Here is a 17394-nt window from a genome sequence, read left to right on the forward strand (position 1 = left end):
TTCTATGATTATAATACTCAGCAGCAAGCGTGAGAGTGGCATGTGAAGAAAGGGTCATGTTCTCAGTGCTGTGTTTCCTGTAGTACAGACTCACAGGATACCCTGTTGGGGCTGATGATAACAGCTGTGTATTTATAAGAAACAGTTGTTAACACCAAAAAAACCATAAAAGTATCAACCATTGCATTTTGTGCTGATTTCTGTGATTTTGATCTGCAGCTGACTGAAAAACAAGAACCAGGACATATAAACAGAGTGCTAAACTTGGTACTTTCAATTTCCTTATTGCTCCAGCTTTGCCCATGCTGATCTGTACTTTGGTATTATTTTGAATAACTCTGCACATTTTTTTCACAATGCCCATGGCTGCATAAAGATTTGCCTTTTGACATTTGAGGTTGGACTTGACTCGCACAGACTCCTTCTCCCCACCATTCTCAGAGGTGAAACCTCTGCACCAACCTCTGTAACCAGAAAGGTATTTTTTTAAGATCACAGAATCATTTAGTTTGGAAAAGACCTCTAAGATCATTGAATCCTTGCAGCAGATCTACCATCAGTGCTGGATCAGACTGCTCAAGATTGGCTCCATCCTGAGCTTCATGGTGTCTCCAAGGGTTCCCATGGGAGAGTTGGATCAAATCCATCTCTTTGCTTCCAGTACCTCCATCCTGAGGTTGCTTCTGGTTTAGGGCTCCCCACACCCAAATTATGATGGTAGCATTTGCTCTTTCTTTGTCCAGGCACAGCAGACTGTAACACAACTGGTGAATCTGACTTTTTCTACCAAGGCAACCAAGAGCTCCAATAAGGGTGACCAGATGTGGTCTAACCCCAGAGGTTAAACCTCCAAAAAATTTCATTGTTATAGGATCTGCCTTTTATCAGCCAGTCTGGATTTCAAATTCACCTCCTCTAAACCAGTTTTGCTGGGCTGGTTTCCTCATTTGTGACAACAGATGCTTTTGATTTTGTTTTTCAAGAATGAAACAGCCTCTCCTTAGACCCATAGCTGGGCTGTGGGTACTGCTTGCCCAATACTTCCCTAACCTCATCAGCTGCCTTCTCTGCCCCAGCAAATATCTCTCACTGAGAGCTGGGTCCTGGCAGTCAGCCTCTGGTGGGAAGGTTGTGTTCTAGGGAAGTACCTTCATTGTCCAAGAGCCAGCTGAGGTGAGGTCAGAGCTGGCTACGTGCAGCTTTCTGCCTTTACCTGGTAGGTTCCTGTCTGGTTCAGTTCGAGGAAAATCTTGGCTCATCGCTGAAGCATTTGCTTATTCTTATGGCTGATTTTCTCATCCTGTTCTGAGTTAGCCCTGCAAACCCATCCACCCTCCATGTTCCCATTCCTCTCTCTCCTGTTGGGAAATGAGATGCTGCCCATACAACACTTTCAGAACCACTTCAGTTCAGAATCTCACAAAACAAAGGAGAATCTGAGTTTGCTTACCACATTTCATGATTCATCACATCTTGTTGACCTAGTGCTGGAAATACCCAGCTAAAATTTTCACAGATGCTTGTTATGAACAGAGGTATATATTTACCATAATCTTGTTCTCTGGATCTTTCTGAGTGAAAAGGAGCATCAAATTTGGCATCCTGACTCAGGATTTTCTGGAACATCCCATTGGTAATGGTCATGCCCCATGAAATGGTATCTGCAGCAGAAAACCAAATCACAAATGAAGCATCACACATCCCCTCTGAGGTCACCTCAGAAGAGGAGTGTTGCAAACTAAGGCTGGATCACAAGGGGAGCCCAGAGAAGGCCTAAGGTGACTTTTGACTTGCTTCATTGCATCCATGAGCTGGCTTTTAGTCCATCAGGACGTCTGACTCAGAGCAAGTCACCTGCACAAAAAACTTTTGACTTCACTTCTCAAGAATCTGAATTTACAACTAGCTCATGGCCAGTTTAATATAAGCTCATCTTTAAACCAGGTGATCTTGTAGTGCTATCAGCTCTTTTGGGCTTGTGTAAGACCTAAAACGCCCAGCTAACCCCACCAGGAAGTTAGAAAAATAATCTCTATTCCTTACCCTCTGTTGTCTTCCACAATCCTTCCCTCCTGTTCCTTGCTATGCTGATTATTTGTTTGTTGTGCTCTCAAGAAAACATCCTCCAACACAGGTTATAAAACTCCCCTGAAATTCCTGCTGGATTGACACATCAAGCCCATGAAAATGAAAGAGGAGAGGTTGTTTGCTTTGAAGTTCTATCCAGAAGGAAAGGGCTTTGGAAATGGATGGTTTTTGTTTTTTTCTGTTATGCTTTGGCTAAGTAATGTGATATAGACATCATGGGTTTAGAGATGGCAACATGAAGTGGGACTCAGTTCATGTGATGTTGGAGGTGTAAGTCAGAGCTTGTCCCTCTGTGAATCCTCATGGTCATCAGAGAGGAACAAACACTTTTATAGTGTAATTCCCTTCATCTTCCAGTTGTGAACTTTGCCCTGGAAATGTGGATATTCCTCTTGTATTGACTCTACAGGGAGTGCTGAGAACCAGCCCTTAAACAAGGCGAATCCTGCTTAGCCAAACCCAGAGCTCCTGCGACTACAAGTCATTTAGATGGGGTGAGCCAGGAGCGAGCTGTTTGTTTGTGCTAGTCTGTCCTCAAGGGCCAGTTTCTTGTGAAATCATTGTAATGAGGACATGTTCTTAATTAAGCCAGGATTTGAGTCTGCCGCCTCCTACAACACAGCGTTATCACACCTTTTTCTGGCTGGAGGCAGTGAGCTCTGAGTGACACCTTCAGAGGTGAAGGGAAGATCAGCGTTGCTCACTGCACACAGCTGCCCCTCCCTTCTGTGCCACATCCACGGGCTCCAGGGGATGCCAAGGACAGCAGAGATGAGCAAAGGCACAGCCCCTGAGCACAAGGGCTGCTTTTCTTCATGAGCAACAAGGCTCATCTTCTGAAGCCTGGTCTGACATATTTCCTCTTGCAATCAACAGCCTCATTTCCACATGGAGTCAGCCAGCAGTCAAACTGGAAATCATGTTGACGTAACTGCTAATTACCCTTGGCATAACTAATGTGCAGTAGCAAAGCTTGTATTTACTGTAGTGTGGGGATGGCTGGCAGATGAACCAAATTGGTCCAGACACTGTTGAAAAAGATCAGCCTCTCCTTAGGGAAAGAGATGAGTGGCTGGGGTCTCATCTAGTTGCTGTCTTTTCCCTGGAGGAGTCTGAACCAGGATTCTGGAACTGTGTCTTCCTCCTGGCCCTCTGAGGTATGTGGTGTGTTTTCTATGACTTTGGGCTATAGAAAGACTTAGAAGTACAGCTCTCAGAACCAGAGGATTTGGCCATTTACTGTGTTGACATAATTTTCCAGGCAATATCTGAGTGTGGCAGGCCAGGGTGGGGTGGGGCAGGGAGAAGATGGGAGACGTATCTACCATAGCATCAAAGAAATGCTGTTTGGCAACATCAGCCTCGGGACTCTAATTCAGCTGTTTTCATCCAGCTAAGCCTTGAGTCACCTCTGCAACTGATCATTTGTCATTTCCCAACAGCCTGTCCCAGTGCTGTAGTACCTGCCTAGAGGCAATTTTTATCCTGCTGTGCAATCTGTGCCTCCCAAGCCATCTGTGGGTGCTGTGCTTTGTTACACTGCCTGGCTGTGCCACAAAGAGCTCAGCTTTGTTGTTCTTGACCATTTGAGTAGCTGTAGGTGGCTGTTGGGCTGCCCTTCAGCCTCCCTTTGGCCACATTCAACAAGTCTGAATTCCTGTTTTCCAAAGGTATGTGCTCCATGTCTCAGACCACCTTGGTAGCATATCTGAGAGCAACTTTAAAACAGCTAAATCTCAACAGCTGGAGTCCACATATGTGGTGAAATCCCAGCCCTAATATGCAAACATCTTCCAGGAAGAAAAATCAAAGGAGGCTTAATAAGCAGGTTGTATTAATAAGTAAAGATATTTCATCCTCTTAAAAATGTGTCTGAATGAAACCACTGCAAGGATTAATTTCTATACAGACCAAAATGTTCATGAAACTGAAGTACACTTAGGAGTGTTGCTGTAGCTTATGAGGAATTGTATTTTTATCACTGGATGGTGGAAAGAAAATTGCACAAATTCAGAATTCAGGCTCCAGAGCTGCTTTAATACATTGGGACTTCCACTTTACCTGGTGAACAACTGCAGAGTGTGAGACAACAGAAGGGAAGGGTCCTTGGTTCTTTTTAATAGATTCCTTGGGGTGGATTAGAATGAAACAATGACCACTGTTTTTAAGAATATATATATGTATATGGGTTTATTTTAGAATAATTTGGTTGCAGTGGAAAGGAGGTATGTAGCCATTTTGGTTAGTATTATCTTTATTAGTATCCATATTATATATCCATATAATATATATATCCATATATATATACCTATCTATATATGCATATATACATATTTTTATTTATGTAAATATATATATCGATTATATATAAAATATATTTTATATATTTATTTTTATATTTTTATTTATATGTTATTTTTATATTTATTTATATATTTTTTATTTATATGTATTTTATATATATATATATATCCCCATAAATATCCGTATATATCTATTAAAATATCACTTAGGAAAATATATAAAAGAAAAAATAAAGAGAAAGAAAGGATAAGAGTAGAAAGCCCTCACCACCTATGGAACCAGGGACAAGATTTTATTGTTGTTATTTTGATGTCTGTTGGTTGAAGTGATGGTCACAGTCTTGATCCATCAGATGTGTGGGGAAAAGCCCCTAAATAAAACATCCAGTGAGTTAAAATGTGCTCAGGCTGGGTGGGAATGCCCAGGTACCTCACCTGGGGGGGAAGCTTTTAGTCCTTTGGTGGAAGGCCTCAGGAATGAGTCTGGGGACACTTCAGGGGGTCTTTGATGCTTTATGAAATCTTCCCAGCTGCGTCTCACATCAGGGAGTTGAGCCCAGCTGTGAATGTGTCCTTGCCCAGGGGTGAGGGGTGGGAGTTCCACAGCTGAGCAGTTGTGTAAGGGAGGACAATTGCCATGATAAAAACACCATCCTGCCTCCACGGGGTGTGCTTCTTGCCATCCTTCTCCCTTTTCTGGCTCAAAACCTGGCTTGTAGCCTCCAGTGGTGGTTGTTCACTCCCTCTGTAGTATGCAGTTCAGAGGTTTTGCCATGAGGATCAGAAAGTGAAAATAATGTACCGATTTTTGTTCTCCAAAGCTGAAAGGAAAGAAACTGAAAGAGTGAGAGTAACCACAGGGAACCTGACAGCTCTCAACTGTCAATGTTTGTAGCAGGGTGTTGCTTCAGTGGTGGCAAAGAGGTGACCCCTCTGTCACCTCAGTGTTACCTGCTCTGCAAGCACAGGGACCGTGGCACCTGGGCTGGTGGAGTTCATGTAGCCAAAGATATCCAAATCCCACACCAACTTTTTCAGCTGAACTCTATGATATTTAAAAAGTTGTTAATCCTTATGAGGAAAGAATGGATTGAATACATTTATCTCCAAAATTCAAGAGTTGCCATGAGCTAGCATTTGGAGTGTTGCATAGAAAGGTTTGAGGAAAATTGTTTAAAATGAATAATGTACATCTGCTGTCCCTGGGGGGATTTGGTAACACAGTCAATCTTTTATATCCTTACTTTTTCCTTGCACTTTTCTCCATAAAATTGATACTTTTCATATGGCTCTGGACAAGGGTTCTATTCTTCACACAGAAAATGTTCCTTGAAGGAGAGCTGCACAGCAGAGGTGCTTTAGGATCACTTCTGGGACACAGGAGAAGAACAGAAGAAGCAGCTGTTGCCTTTTCTGTGAACCTCTAATCTTTGATTTGATTGGGTCAGTGTTTTACCCATCACTTGAAGCTCACTCTCATTTGTACACCTGGCAAATGTGAACGTGTGAATGCCCCGTCCCTGGAAGTGCTCAAGGCCAGGTTGGATTGGACTTTGAGCAACTTGGTCTAGTGGAAGGTGTCATTGCTTGGTAACAGGGGGCATGGAACTGGATGATCCCTAAGGTCCCTTCCAATCCAAACCATTCCATGATTCTTTCTGTGATTCTATGAACACACTTGGTGTGTAAGGTGAGACCTGCATGTATCACCATCCTGGCTGATGTAGAGTGTGCTGGCCTTGAGGTGTCAGTGCTCCCTCTCTGTCCTCGCTCACAGATCCTGCCTGTGGCCGTGGAGTCTTTGCTGCCCTTGAAAAAGAACAGTCCAGAAAAGCACAAATCTCCTCAATCCACCTGTCCAAGCAACATTTCACCTTCTTGCATTTTGTTTTCTCATGTGCATTTGGCTTCTGCTGCTGTGATTCACTTTGCCTTGAGGACCTGCAGCCTTCCATCTACTTAGCATCTCTTTGGCTATTCATTTCCTTATTCCACAGGGACTGAAAGCTCAAGAGAAGGCTTTGATGACACCTCATTTTATTTCCCAGTAGAATCACAGCATCATTTAGATTGGAAAAGATGTCCAAGTCACACCTCTGATCAATCACCACCTTTTAACCAGATTATGGCACTGAGTGCCACATCCAGTCATTGAAGTAGAAACAGTACTGCCCTCTCCTTCAAAATCCCCTTTTTCCACTATTGCAGTCATAAGAGTTATTTCTATTTCCCTGTATTTGCTCAGCTACTTCACAACTTCCCCTGCTTTGAGCACAAAGTTGGACTGCTGCCTTTAGCATCTAAAGGCAAATAGAAAGAAAACTGAGGGAAAAATCAGGAGAACATCCACTGGGAGAAGCCAGATCTGGACTTCAAAATTATTTCCCTAAAAAAGTGCTGCAAATCCTGGGGGATTTTTTCTACCATAATATGGAAAATTTACCAAAAGTACTTCATGTAGTAATCTCTGATCTCCCAACTGTAAGAAGACTAGAGGATCCAACAGAATATTTTATAGATTGAAGAAATGGAGGTTTGTCTTATGGAAAAGAGCACTTATGGAAAAGAGGAGATTTGGATCACTGGGCAGCAGAGCTCACTAAACATCTCTCATCTAGAAAGTGCACAGATCAGGACAACATATAGGCACTGCCTCCACTAACTTGAAAGGCAGGAAAGATCCAGTAAATAGGCCTTGGTGATCAGTATAGGACAGATCATTTAGTTTCTGAGTAGTTCACAGTAAACATTATTTGCTGCAGTGGTGGTTTGCAGGGTCACCTCACGTATAAATCACAAGTTGCTTCTTGCTGATATTTCTACTACCAATAATGTCACAGTTCCCAGAATATCAGTGCAATTTCAGGCTGAGGGACATCTGCAGACAGCTCTGCTGTACCTCAGGGGCCTCCCTCTGACTCGCTCACCCACCTCTGCACATCTGCTGGGGCTTGAGACCACACTCATCCTCACCACTGCTCATCCCATGCCCACTGCTTCTGCTTTCCAGGCTCTGGAGCTATGGGTGATTGACCAACCCCATGAATCCCACCTCCATCAGCTCCCTGGGCTGTCCTTTACCCCTGGCAGCACCCAGAAATGCCCTGCCATCCACAGCAAGCTTGTGAAATACTTGCGAAGCCAAAAAGAGAAATTATAGAATCCAAGGTTGGAATAGATCTCTGGGGTCATCCTGTCGCACCATCCTCCCAGCACTACTGTAAACTTTTACTACTGTAAACCTTAAATCCATATCACCCAGTCCAAATCCAGATGCCTCTGAAACACTTCCAGGGATGGTGACTGTAATCTTAATTTTCCCTGTCTCATCTTAAAGCCTTTTCCTCTAGTCCTCTCACTACTGGCATGGTAGAAGAGACCAACCTCAACCTCATTATAACTTCCTTTCAGGTAATTGTAGAGTGCCCTGAGCCTGCTCTTCTTGAGACTAAAATCTAATCCTAACATCTAATCTAACCCTGCCTTCTGTCAGTTTGAAGCTGCTCTCTGTTGTCCTGTCATTTCACACCCTTCTCAAAAGTTCCTCTTCATGTGAACCACTCTCAGGCACAGAAAGGGGCTCTAAGGTCTCCCAGACCCTTCTCAGCAGGAGGCTTTATGTGAATAAGAGCTCTTGTGAAGCTTTTGCAATCAGACAAGGGAAAATAGGCAGCCTGACCATACTAATTGTGTTCTGAGAAGCTGCAGAAGAGCAGACTGTGAACAACTGGGTGTACTCAGAGACAGGCCAGTTAGTCTGATGCCACAAGAGATGTTCTGCCAGGAACAGAAACACATGTAGGTCCCCATTCGTGGGGAATGAGGAAATGAACAGATAAGTCACCAGACCCAGTTATTTTCCCCTTACACGTGATGCTGCAAGAACCTGGGAGAAATCCTGAGGAAATTGCAAATAGCAACTGTCACCCCACTTCAGGGTAGGTGTGAACAAATTTCCTTGAATAATAACATAAAAACCTTTCTTTTCAGTGAAATTCCCTGTTTACCACAACAGGCAGATTTATGACCAGGTATATATTGCTCTGGGACTCCTGAGGGATCAGTCAAGTGTTTCTCCAGGGACAAGACAAAAGGAACTCTTTGGCTGCCTGTTCTGAGACTCTGCTTCAAGGTAAGCTCTTGCTCCTCCCTCAGCATTTATTCCAATATTTCAAGTCTTTCCTGAACTGTGGAATAAATATATATAGAGAAAGCCTAGGCTGGAGTTGCTGAGTTCCAACATCTGCTCTCCCAGGAGCAATCAGAGCCTATGCAGGCACTGAATTTTGCAGCTCTTTAACACTTTTTGTAAAGGAGGGCAAGGACAGAAGGAATGATTTGGGAAAGAATTTCAAGCCAAGTCACCTGTAAAACTAACATCAAACTGTTGAATAAAACGGAGGGGTGAGTTTACTGAGCACCATAACTCCACCCATGACCTTGCAAGAGGCCTCAGGACAAACACAGGTGGCTGAACTCCTGGACAACCCCACTCTAAACCCTGCTGGGGAACAGCTCTGTAGACAGTAGACAGCTCTGCCTACTTGGAGAGCATATAAATAAAAACAGTCTGGGACTGCAGCAGAGGCATTTGAGAGTCCTCTGCCACTTTGGGGCTGTGAGCAGAATCCTGTGCAGCTCTTTCCCAAGGTAGGTTGGTTTCTATATATCTGATATTAATTTAGTTATTAGTTAGTTAAATATATTTTAAGCTCGTGGAGGGGATCATGCAAAATAACTTTTTTGGAACTTCTCTGCTTGATTTGGGGCAGCTTATGAGCATGTTCTGCAGAGTACTGAAAAAAGTCACCACTTCTTGTTCCTGTTCTTAGTTTCCAGCTTACTGGTCACCACATTCCTGATCCGGGGTTGCTAAAGAGGAAAAGGATCAGATTTCCTGTGTCAGAGCCAAGGGTATATGTAGCTTAATATCCCAATGTCAGCTGAGAGGCAGGAACCCAAGCTGGATTACTTTGGGTTCAGTAGTGGGTCTGGCTGGAAGAGCTGCATGTCTGTGTGAGCATGAATGGGGCCAGAGACATGTAGGAAATGCAGCATCACTGTTCTTTCCCTACCCAATGCCCCATGAGATTAAAGCCCAGCTCAGCATTGCAGGGGGCTGAGCAGAGTCCGTGCCCAGCTGCAGGTGTCTGCTGTGGGAAGGTGCTCAGAGCAGGAGGGAGTGAGAATGGCCTGAAACTGAGTCAGGGAAGAATTAAGCTGGATATCAGGAAGAGGTTTTTCACCTAGAGAGTGCCTGAGCCCTGAAAAAGGCTCCCCAGGGAAGTGGTCACATCCCCACACCTGCCTGAGTACAAGATGAATTTGTACAATTCTGTCAGGCACATGGTGGGATTTCTAGGGCTGTCCTGGGCAGGGCCAGAAGTTGGATTCAATGATCCTGATGGGTCCACTCCCACACAGCATCCTCTGTGATTCTATGAGACCATGTTTGGAAGTAGGGGCTTCCAGGCCCTGTTTTCTTGCAGGATTTTTTCTCCAGTGCCAGTGCAAAAGCTGAGTTCTTGACCAACAGAGGTAGGTTGGAAAAGGTGACCTTGTCTCACTGCCATATCTCAGTTCCATGATAACTTTGCTGCAAGAGCTGTTTAGGCATTGGGTGTTTGGAGCACCCCTCAGGCAGACTGTGCTCCCCACCATTGCCTTCTCTGGGCACCTAAAATCTATTTTAGATTTCACCTTCTCATGTGAAAAAGGGAGATTTGCTCAAACCTCTAGTGTGTGTTCAGTCTGTCAGGGCCAAATGAAGGCCAAAACCGTCCTGCCTTATCAGTCTGTTGGTGTCCTGTTTTGGGGACCCTACACTGAGCAGCTCTCTGGGCTGGAGGGTTTGACTGGCTTGTTCAGGGTCACACACCAACCAGAGAAACCCCTCCTGGGTCTCCACACCTTTACCCACTGCCAAAAACTGCCAGCACCTCTGAAGAACTCCCTTTAACTGTTAACAGAATAATACTGTCAGTAAAACTGTGACAGGTTAAGGTTTGAGGTTTGCCAGTGAAAGTATCTGATTGCAAAAAGATACTCAAAGCAAGATACTTATTCAGAACAACATACTAATAAACTTTAATCCCCAATGAGGTAATCATTCAGCATGCATAAAGTAGGATTCTTACCCAATACCAATCCCTAAGGGAGAAAAGGTAGGTTTAGCTCAACAACAGATCCCAGAAGTTACAATGGAGTCTTCCATTACTTCTCTCCATTTTTAATTTACTTTTATACTTTTCCTTTACATTTAGATGGTGTTTGCGTGTAGTCATGCATCTTTCCCAGTGAGGGGTTCTCATGCCTTGGGGGTGGATAACTCAATAATATCATCCAAGTAACCTTGAGATGGGGATGTGTGTCTGTCCAAGGAGAGGAATTTTGCCATGGTTGCTGATTCAGCTGCAGGACACCTTCATTTATCTCCCATGGTTTTCAGTTTCCATGCAAATTATCAGCTAGAAAATATCACCAAGGTGTCTCCTCTGTAAGGGTTTTGACAGAGCCTGGCCATGGTGTCTCCACTCCACTCCACCTGCTGTTTAGGCCCACCTTAGGTTTAGTCCTTGTGTTTGGGAGGCCAGGTATGCTGATTGTGTTTCATCCAGGGAGGAGTAACTGTATTTTCCCATGTAACTTTTCTACCGTTATCCTTTTACCCCCAGTTGTCTGCCTGCACAACTCTATAGCGCTGATTTTTCCATATCCAGGAGGACAGAAGTTACCCCCTCCTTGGTCTCTTATAGACCCTTCCTCTGCATTTGCCTTCCAGGGGAGCAAGAGCCCTTCACTGAAATCCTCCTGCAATGCTGTGGCTGCTGCTGCTGCAGGTGACGGCGAGCTGCCTCTGGCTGGGACACAGCGAGGTGGTGAAGTCCTTTGAAAGTTCATGTCCTCAGTTTTTTTTCCGGGAGATCCCCCCAAATGAAGCCCTGGAGCCGCAGAAACCAGCCTGGATCTGCCAGCGCTACAAGAACCAGTATTACTTTGCCACCCTGTATGACAGGAAGATGCGTATCCCTGTCTACTCTGCTTACATCTACCAGCCTGGACCTGGCAAAAGACCTAAAACATGGCTGGTTGAGCCCCAGGTGAGTGTCTCTTATAGCACATCACCATCCTGTCATTAAAAGCAGTATTAAAATAACCATTTCTGTTTTGTCCCACCCCTCTAAACACATGCAAATGGACACACTGGATGGGATTCTCCTCATCCCATTAACTTCAAACACCTTCATCACATGATTCCCCTAATGCATCTGAGACATCAGCAGGAGGATGAGATGAATCATAACCCAAAGGTGCCAATTTTTAGCATTGACCTGACAGGAAGAGTAAATCAAATTACTTTGCCTTACATTACAAAGTCAAACTGTTTTACTCCCTGTGCCCTGCTGTGGTGGGAGAACAAGTTATGGGCAAAAGACATCCAACAGCAGCTAAATTTGAGGAATCAATGGTCCAGCAGGGATCTGATCCCCACTTTACCCTGAGCTGTTCTACATCCCTGACAGAGCTTATCTGCTCCCAGTGAAGAGTTAAACAGGCTGAGTGGTGTGAGAGAAGTGAGGAGAAACTCAAAAAGGGGACGAGATGGTCCAGTGATGAAGCCTTGGCAGACCCTGGCTTATGAGATGGTCCAGTTGACTGTGGAGGGATTTCTGGAGTGACATTTCAGGCAGTAGAATGTGAGGAGCATCAGTGTCAGTCCAGTCAGAAGGGTGTGATCTCCATGCATGGGCAGTGACCCCTGAGCACCTTTGGCTCAGGCTCAAGGATCCAGAAGGATCCAGCAGACCGACAGAGCCCTCACAAATGTCTTTCAGACAAACTTCAGAACTTTAGGAAAACAGACATAAAAAGAGGCAATTCCTGCCATTGCTAAGGACAGAGTGGCAGGATTGATTTAGGTGAAAATGAATCACAGAATAAACCCATATGCAGTGTTCCAAAGGAAAGCTAAATATAGTGCAGTAAATGTGAAATGAATTTATGAAATAAAAAGATATTTGCACTAGTTCCTCATAGGAACTCAAGTAACTAATCTGGTATTGTACCACATCAGGACCAGACAAAAAAATGGGATCTTGACACTCAAGAGACTTCTGTTCTAGGTAAATCTGTTCCATTATCCCATCCCTAATACTAACATATTTTCCTCTTTTCCTGTCAAGCTGATTGGCCTAAATTATCCTAAAACTATGGAAAAAGAATGGACACTCTTAAATCGATACAATGTCAGCTTAGAGAAACTCAGCCAGAGCCAGGCTATCCTTCATGACTACAAGAACCTGACGGGTTTGAACCGAGGCCATTTGAACCCCAATGGCCACCATGATGACTACAGCAGCAGGATGGCTACCTTCACCCTCACCAATATAGTGCCCCAGGATGAGAAACTCAACGGCGGCGCCTGGAACAACTACGAGCAGCAAACGATGATCAGGAGGACCCGGGACTGTAAAACCACCTATGTCATCGTGGGAGCTGTGCCTGGGAACAACTACATTGCCAAGGGGAGGGTTAATAAACCCAGCTACCTCTGGTCAACTGCCTGCTGTGTGATGGACAACAACTACATGAAAGCTTGGGCGGTCATCGCTGAGAACGACAAGAACCAGGTTCAGCTCCTCACACTGGGGGAGCTGGAGGACACTTTAACTGAGCTCTATGGGAGGGGACAGGTTTCCCTGTTTGACAGTGACTGTCCCCGGGAATAAGCCTCACATCCTGGGTGGAACAGGCTCAGGAGCTTTTGCCACATGTCATAGAATCACAGAATGGTTTGGGTTGGAAGGAATTTCAAAGACCATTCATGTAGACTCAGCTTCCATGCCATGGACAGGGACACCTTTCACTATCCTCAGTGGCTCCAAGCCCTGTCCAACCTGGCTTTGAACACTTCCAGGGATGGAGCGGCCACAACTTTTCTGGATAACCTGTGCCAGGGCCTCACCACCCTCACAGTAAAGAATTTCTTCTTAATATCTAATCTAACCCCATCTGCTTTCAGTTTAAAGCCATTCCCCCTTGTCCTGTCACTCCAAACCGTTGTCCAAACTCCCTCTCTCTTTTAAAACCCTTTAAACACTGGAAGGGGTCCAAGATCTCCCAAGAGCTTTCTTTTCTCCAGGCTCTCTCACCCTCTCTCCAGGGCAGATGTGTTCCAGCTCTTGGAGCATCTTTGTGGACTCCTCTGGACCCCACTCCAACAGCTTTGTGTCCCTCTTCTGGTGTGGATCCCAGAGCTGGAGGCAGCACTGCAGGTGGAGTCTCACCAGAACAGAGAGGAACAATGGAGTAAAGGGGAACAAGACAACCCAAGACTCCCAAAGACCTCTGATTTACTTCCAAGAAGGTCTGAGATAACAGACTTCACATGATATCTAATTTCCATTAGGAAGTGAGAAACCTGTCTTCAGGTCAGGGAAATTTATCCATAAAAGAGTACCAATTGCCATGTACTTACAGAGTAGTTTAGGGACTAACATAACAATTTCTATGCCAAGTGTATAATTTACTAATAAAACCTTGTGAAATTTTACCTGTCTTCTTATTTTTGTTGTTCCTTTTGGCCATGAACATTTAGGGATCCTGGGGGGTCCCTTTCTTTTGAGGGTGGTTTTATGGGCAGAATGGGAGCTTCAGGCAAAGGTTAATAGAGAAACCTTCATGTTGAGTTATGAGCTGCAGAAAAGACCCCCTTGCTCACTCCTTCTTAGGGAGCTGTCTGGGTTCATCTGGATCCAATCTTAGCCCCAGATTTTGTCAATTGTTTACATCTAAAGGATCATACAGATGTAATTGAAACTTTATATAACTTGTCCCACAGGTTTGAGGATTGCAAACCATACATATTTACATAATTATATATGATTTATGATAATGATAAAGCAAAAATATGTTAATCAGAATTATTTAGTTCACAATATGGAAGCTATAACTACTAGTATAGTACTGCGCACTATGAAGCAGTATTGAAGCAAATATATTAAAGCAGTTATATTAAAACCAGCAAAAATAATTAAGCAGATATTGATGTTACTCAGGCACACCAATGACCATGGTCAAATCTCTTTGGCTCAGCCTCGAGAAGTGACCTTGAGAGGTATCTCCACTCCAAGGAGGAATCTCCACACACACACACTCCAGGAAGGTGTGTGTCTGCACATGCAAGAGTTAAAGAGAGCAAAAGTCAGTCTCTATTTCACATCAGCAGTGATGTTTGGACATTTCCTGGGAAGCAGGGCTTCGGCACGTGTAACAATTCCTCTGGAGAGCCAACATTGAAAACTCACAAATGTCCCCCCTTCCTCCTCTCTCCCCTTAACTTATACATCTGAGCTGAAGTCATATAGTATGGAATATCCCTTGGGCTAATTTGGGTCAGCTGTCCTGGTTGAGTCCCCTCCCAGGATCTTGCCCACTCCCATTCCCTTTGATGGGAGAAGGAATGTCAGAGGGACAGCGCTGCTTGGCAGTAGCCAAAACACTGGTCTGTTATCAGCACCTGTCCAGCTACCAGTGCAAAGCACATCACTGTAAGAGCTGTGAACTTTACCTCAGTCAGACCCACTGAGTCTCTCATTGGGCGTTCCCAATAAAGTTTACTTGCTGCAGTGCTGGATTGCAGGGCCACCTCATATATAAACTACCAGTCTCTTCCCACTGACATTTCTACCACCACTAATGTCACAGTACCCAGAGCATCCTCGCAGGACATGGCGTGTCCAAACACAAACAGGGGGTGCCATAATATCACCCACACAAGTTTCAGAATCAAATTCCACTTACTTCTACTATGAATGGGCATGAACAGTGTGGGCCAGGAGCCAACAGCTCATAGAAGATATCCCCATGGCTCCAACAATGACACTTGCAAGTTTGATGTCCTCAGTCTCGATCCTTTGGGGCTGGGGGCCAGCACAACAAAGAGTTCAGCAGGTTCTGTGAGTTCAGGATTATATGGGCTTGCCCCACTTTTCCCCTGGGGGTTTTCCCCTGTGTCATGCTGCACTGTGGAGTTGGGGGACACTTCGGTTGGGGGTCTTTGATGGTTTATGGTCCCTGCTAATGATGTGACACTGTTGGGCCCTGCTTTGTTATGTCAGTTGGATCTCATCAGATAGGAGGAATTTCCCCCACCTCCACCAGATCTGCTTCTTATTTGCCTTCTCCCTTATTCTGTCTAAACCCCACTTTCTTTAAGACATCAGTACCAAGTTAACAGAGACAAAAGGAACCGCATGACTCAACCAGTTTATTTAAACAAACTTTGGTCTCACACACTTTCCTGGATATTTCTGATTGTAACAGCCAAGTCATCATTCTATTATTCCTGGACTTTTGGAAATGGAAGAAAATGAGTCCAGTTTAGTTATGAGTGAGTGAATGATCATTGAAACACAGAACATTTTGGCAGAGACAGACCAGTCCATCTAATGTCACCAGAGATGTTCTGTTGGGAACAGAGGCATGTGTAGGTGCTGCAGCAGGAGCAGCTGCAGCCAGAGTGATTGATTAAATGAACAAGGAAGTCACCAGACCCTGTTAACTGATCCTGACATACCATGCTGCAAGTCAGCAAATTTGAGAGAAATTCTGAGGAAACCATAACAAACATCAACCCATTTCAGCGAGGGTATGAACAAAATCTCCTAAATAAAAATAGAAAACTTCTCTTTTCTGTGGAATTCTCTGTTTATAAGGAAGGGGAAATTCATGACTGGGTAAATATTTGACTGATTCCGACATACCATGCTGCAAGCCAACAAATTCAGGAGAAATTCTGAGGAAACTATAAAACCAATTGTCAACACATTTCAGTGTGGGTGTAAACAAACCTCTAGATTAAAAATAGAAAACCTTCTCTTTTCTGTGGAATTCCCTTTTAAGGGGCGAATTTATGACTGGGTATATATTGCAGTGGCACTCCTGAGGATTCAAACAGTCCTTTCTCCAGGGAGAAGATAGAAGGAACAGTTCAGCTGCCTGTTCTGAGCTTCTCTGCTTCAAGGTAAGCTCTTGCTCCTTCCTCACCTTTGACTCCAATATTCAAAGTCTTTCCTGAGCTTTGGAATAAATATAAATAGACAAAGCCTAAACTGGAGCTGCTGAGCTCCAAGGAGCAATCCAAGCCTATGCATGCACTGAATTTTGCAGCAGTTTAGTATTTTCTGTCAGTCAGGAGGGCAGGGACAGAAGGAATGATTTGGGAAAGAATTTCAAGCCAAGCCACCTGTAAAATTAATGTCAAACTGTTCAATAAGAAGGAAGGGGGAGATTATTGAGTACCAAAACTCCAGTCGTGACCTTGCAAAAAACTCTGGACAAACAGAGGTGCTGTCTGAGCTCCTAGGAAAATTCACTCTAAACCTTGCTGGGGAAATCTAACCACTGTCTCTTCCTGGAGACATAGAAACCCATAGAAAGGTCTGAGACTGCAGCAGAGGCATTTGAGAGTCCTCTGCCACTTTGGGGCTGCAAGCAGACTCCTGTGTCTCTCTTTCCCACAGCAGGATGGTTTCTGTATTATATATCTCTTAAGTTAGATATTAAGGAAGTTAGATAAATTTTAATCTCATGCAGTGGGTTATGCAAAAGGCCTTTTCAGACACTTCTCTGCTTGAGCTGGGGCAGCTATGGGCATGTTCTGCAGAGTACTGGGAAAAGTCCCTACTTGTAGTCCTAGTTCTCAGTTTCCAGCTCATTGGTCACCACCTTCTTGATCCAGGGCTGAAAAAGAGAGACCCTTTTATCTGCCTGTCCTAGCTGCCTTATTCCAAATGCTGATGATATTAAATCATTCCACTGAGTGTCTGGCAATGCAAATGCAAGCATCCCTGCTATCCTAAACCTGTGCTGCCTCTGAAATGAGACAAAGTCCCTTGCTTGCTTGCCAGCATCCCAGGGAGCTTTTCAGCAGTTTTCTCATAAAGCAATGATCTCACTGACTGCTGAGCATCACATCAGCACTGAGAAAGACAAAATGGAA

General features: G+C 44.4%; 2 protein-coding genes across 10 annotated transcripts in view; both read left to right on the top strand.

Moving 5' to 3' along the window:
• The window catches only part of LOC107204426 (endonuclease domain-containing 1 protein-like), a 158852-nt gene extending 144908 nt beyond the window's left edge, over positions 1–13944 (top strand). For 3 of the 9 annotated variants that reach the window (XM_033514678.1, XM_015627511.2, XM_033514679.1), the window contains 3 exons: positions 8382–8523; positions 11173–11491; positions 12575–13944. In XM_033514678.1, coding sequence (XP_033370569.1) covers positions 11207–11491; positions 12575–13120 — 831 coding nt within the window. In that variant the 5' untranslated portion in view covers positions 8382–8523; positions 11173–11206 and the 3' untranslated portion in view covers positions 13121–13944. Of the gene's footprint in view, positions 1–5674; positions 5835–7583; positions 8330–8381; positions 8524–8876; positions 9042–11172; positions 11492–12574 lie in introns of those variants that run through there. The other 6 variants (XM_015627510.2, XM_015627512.3, XM_015627513.3 and 3 more) reach the window with 6 other exon arrangements.
• A 2209-nt stretch (positions 13945–16153) lies between these two features.
• The window catches only part of LOC107205233 (endonuclease domain-containing 1 protein-like), a 6310-nt gene continuing 5069 nt past the window's right edge, over positions 16154–17394 (top strand). Inside the window, exons 1-2 of the mRNA XM_015629540.2 lie at positions 16154–16227; positions 16327–16416. The gene's annotated coding sequence lies outside the window, so the exon portion shown is untranslated. The remainder of the gene's footprint in view (positions 16228–16326; positions 16417–17394) is intronic.

This window comes from Parus major, chromosome 1A (genome assembly GCF_001522545.3).
Source record: "Parus major isolate Abel chromosome 1A, Parus_major1.1, whole genome shotgun sequence".
NCBI classification, from domain to species: Eukaryota; Metazoa; Chordata; class Aves; order Passeriformes; family Paridae; genus Parus; species Parus major.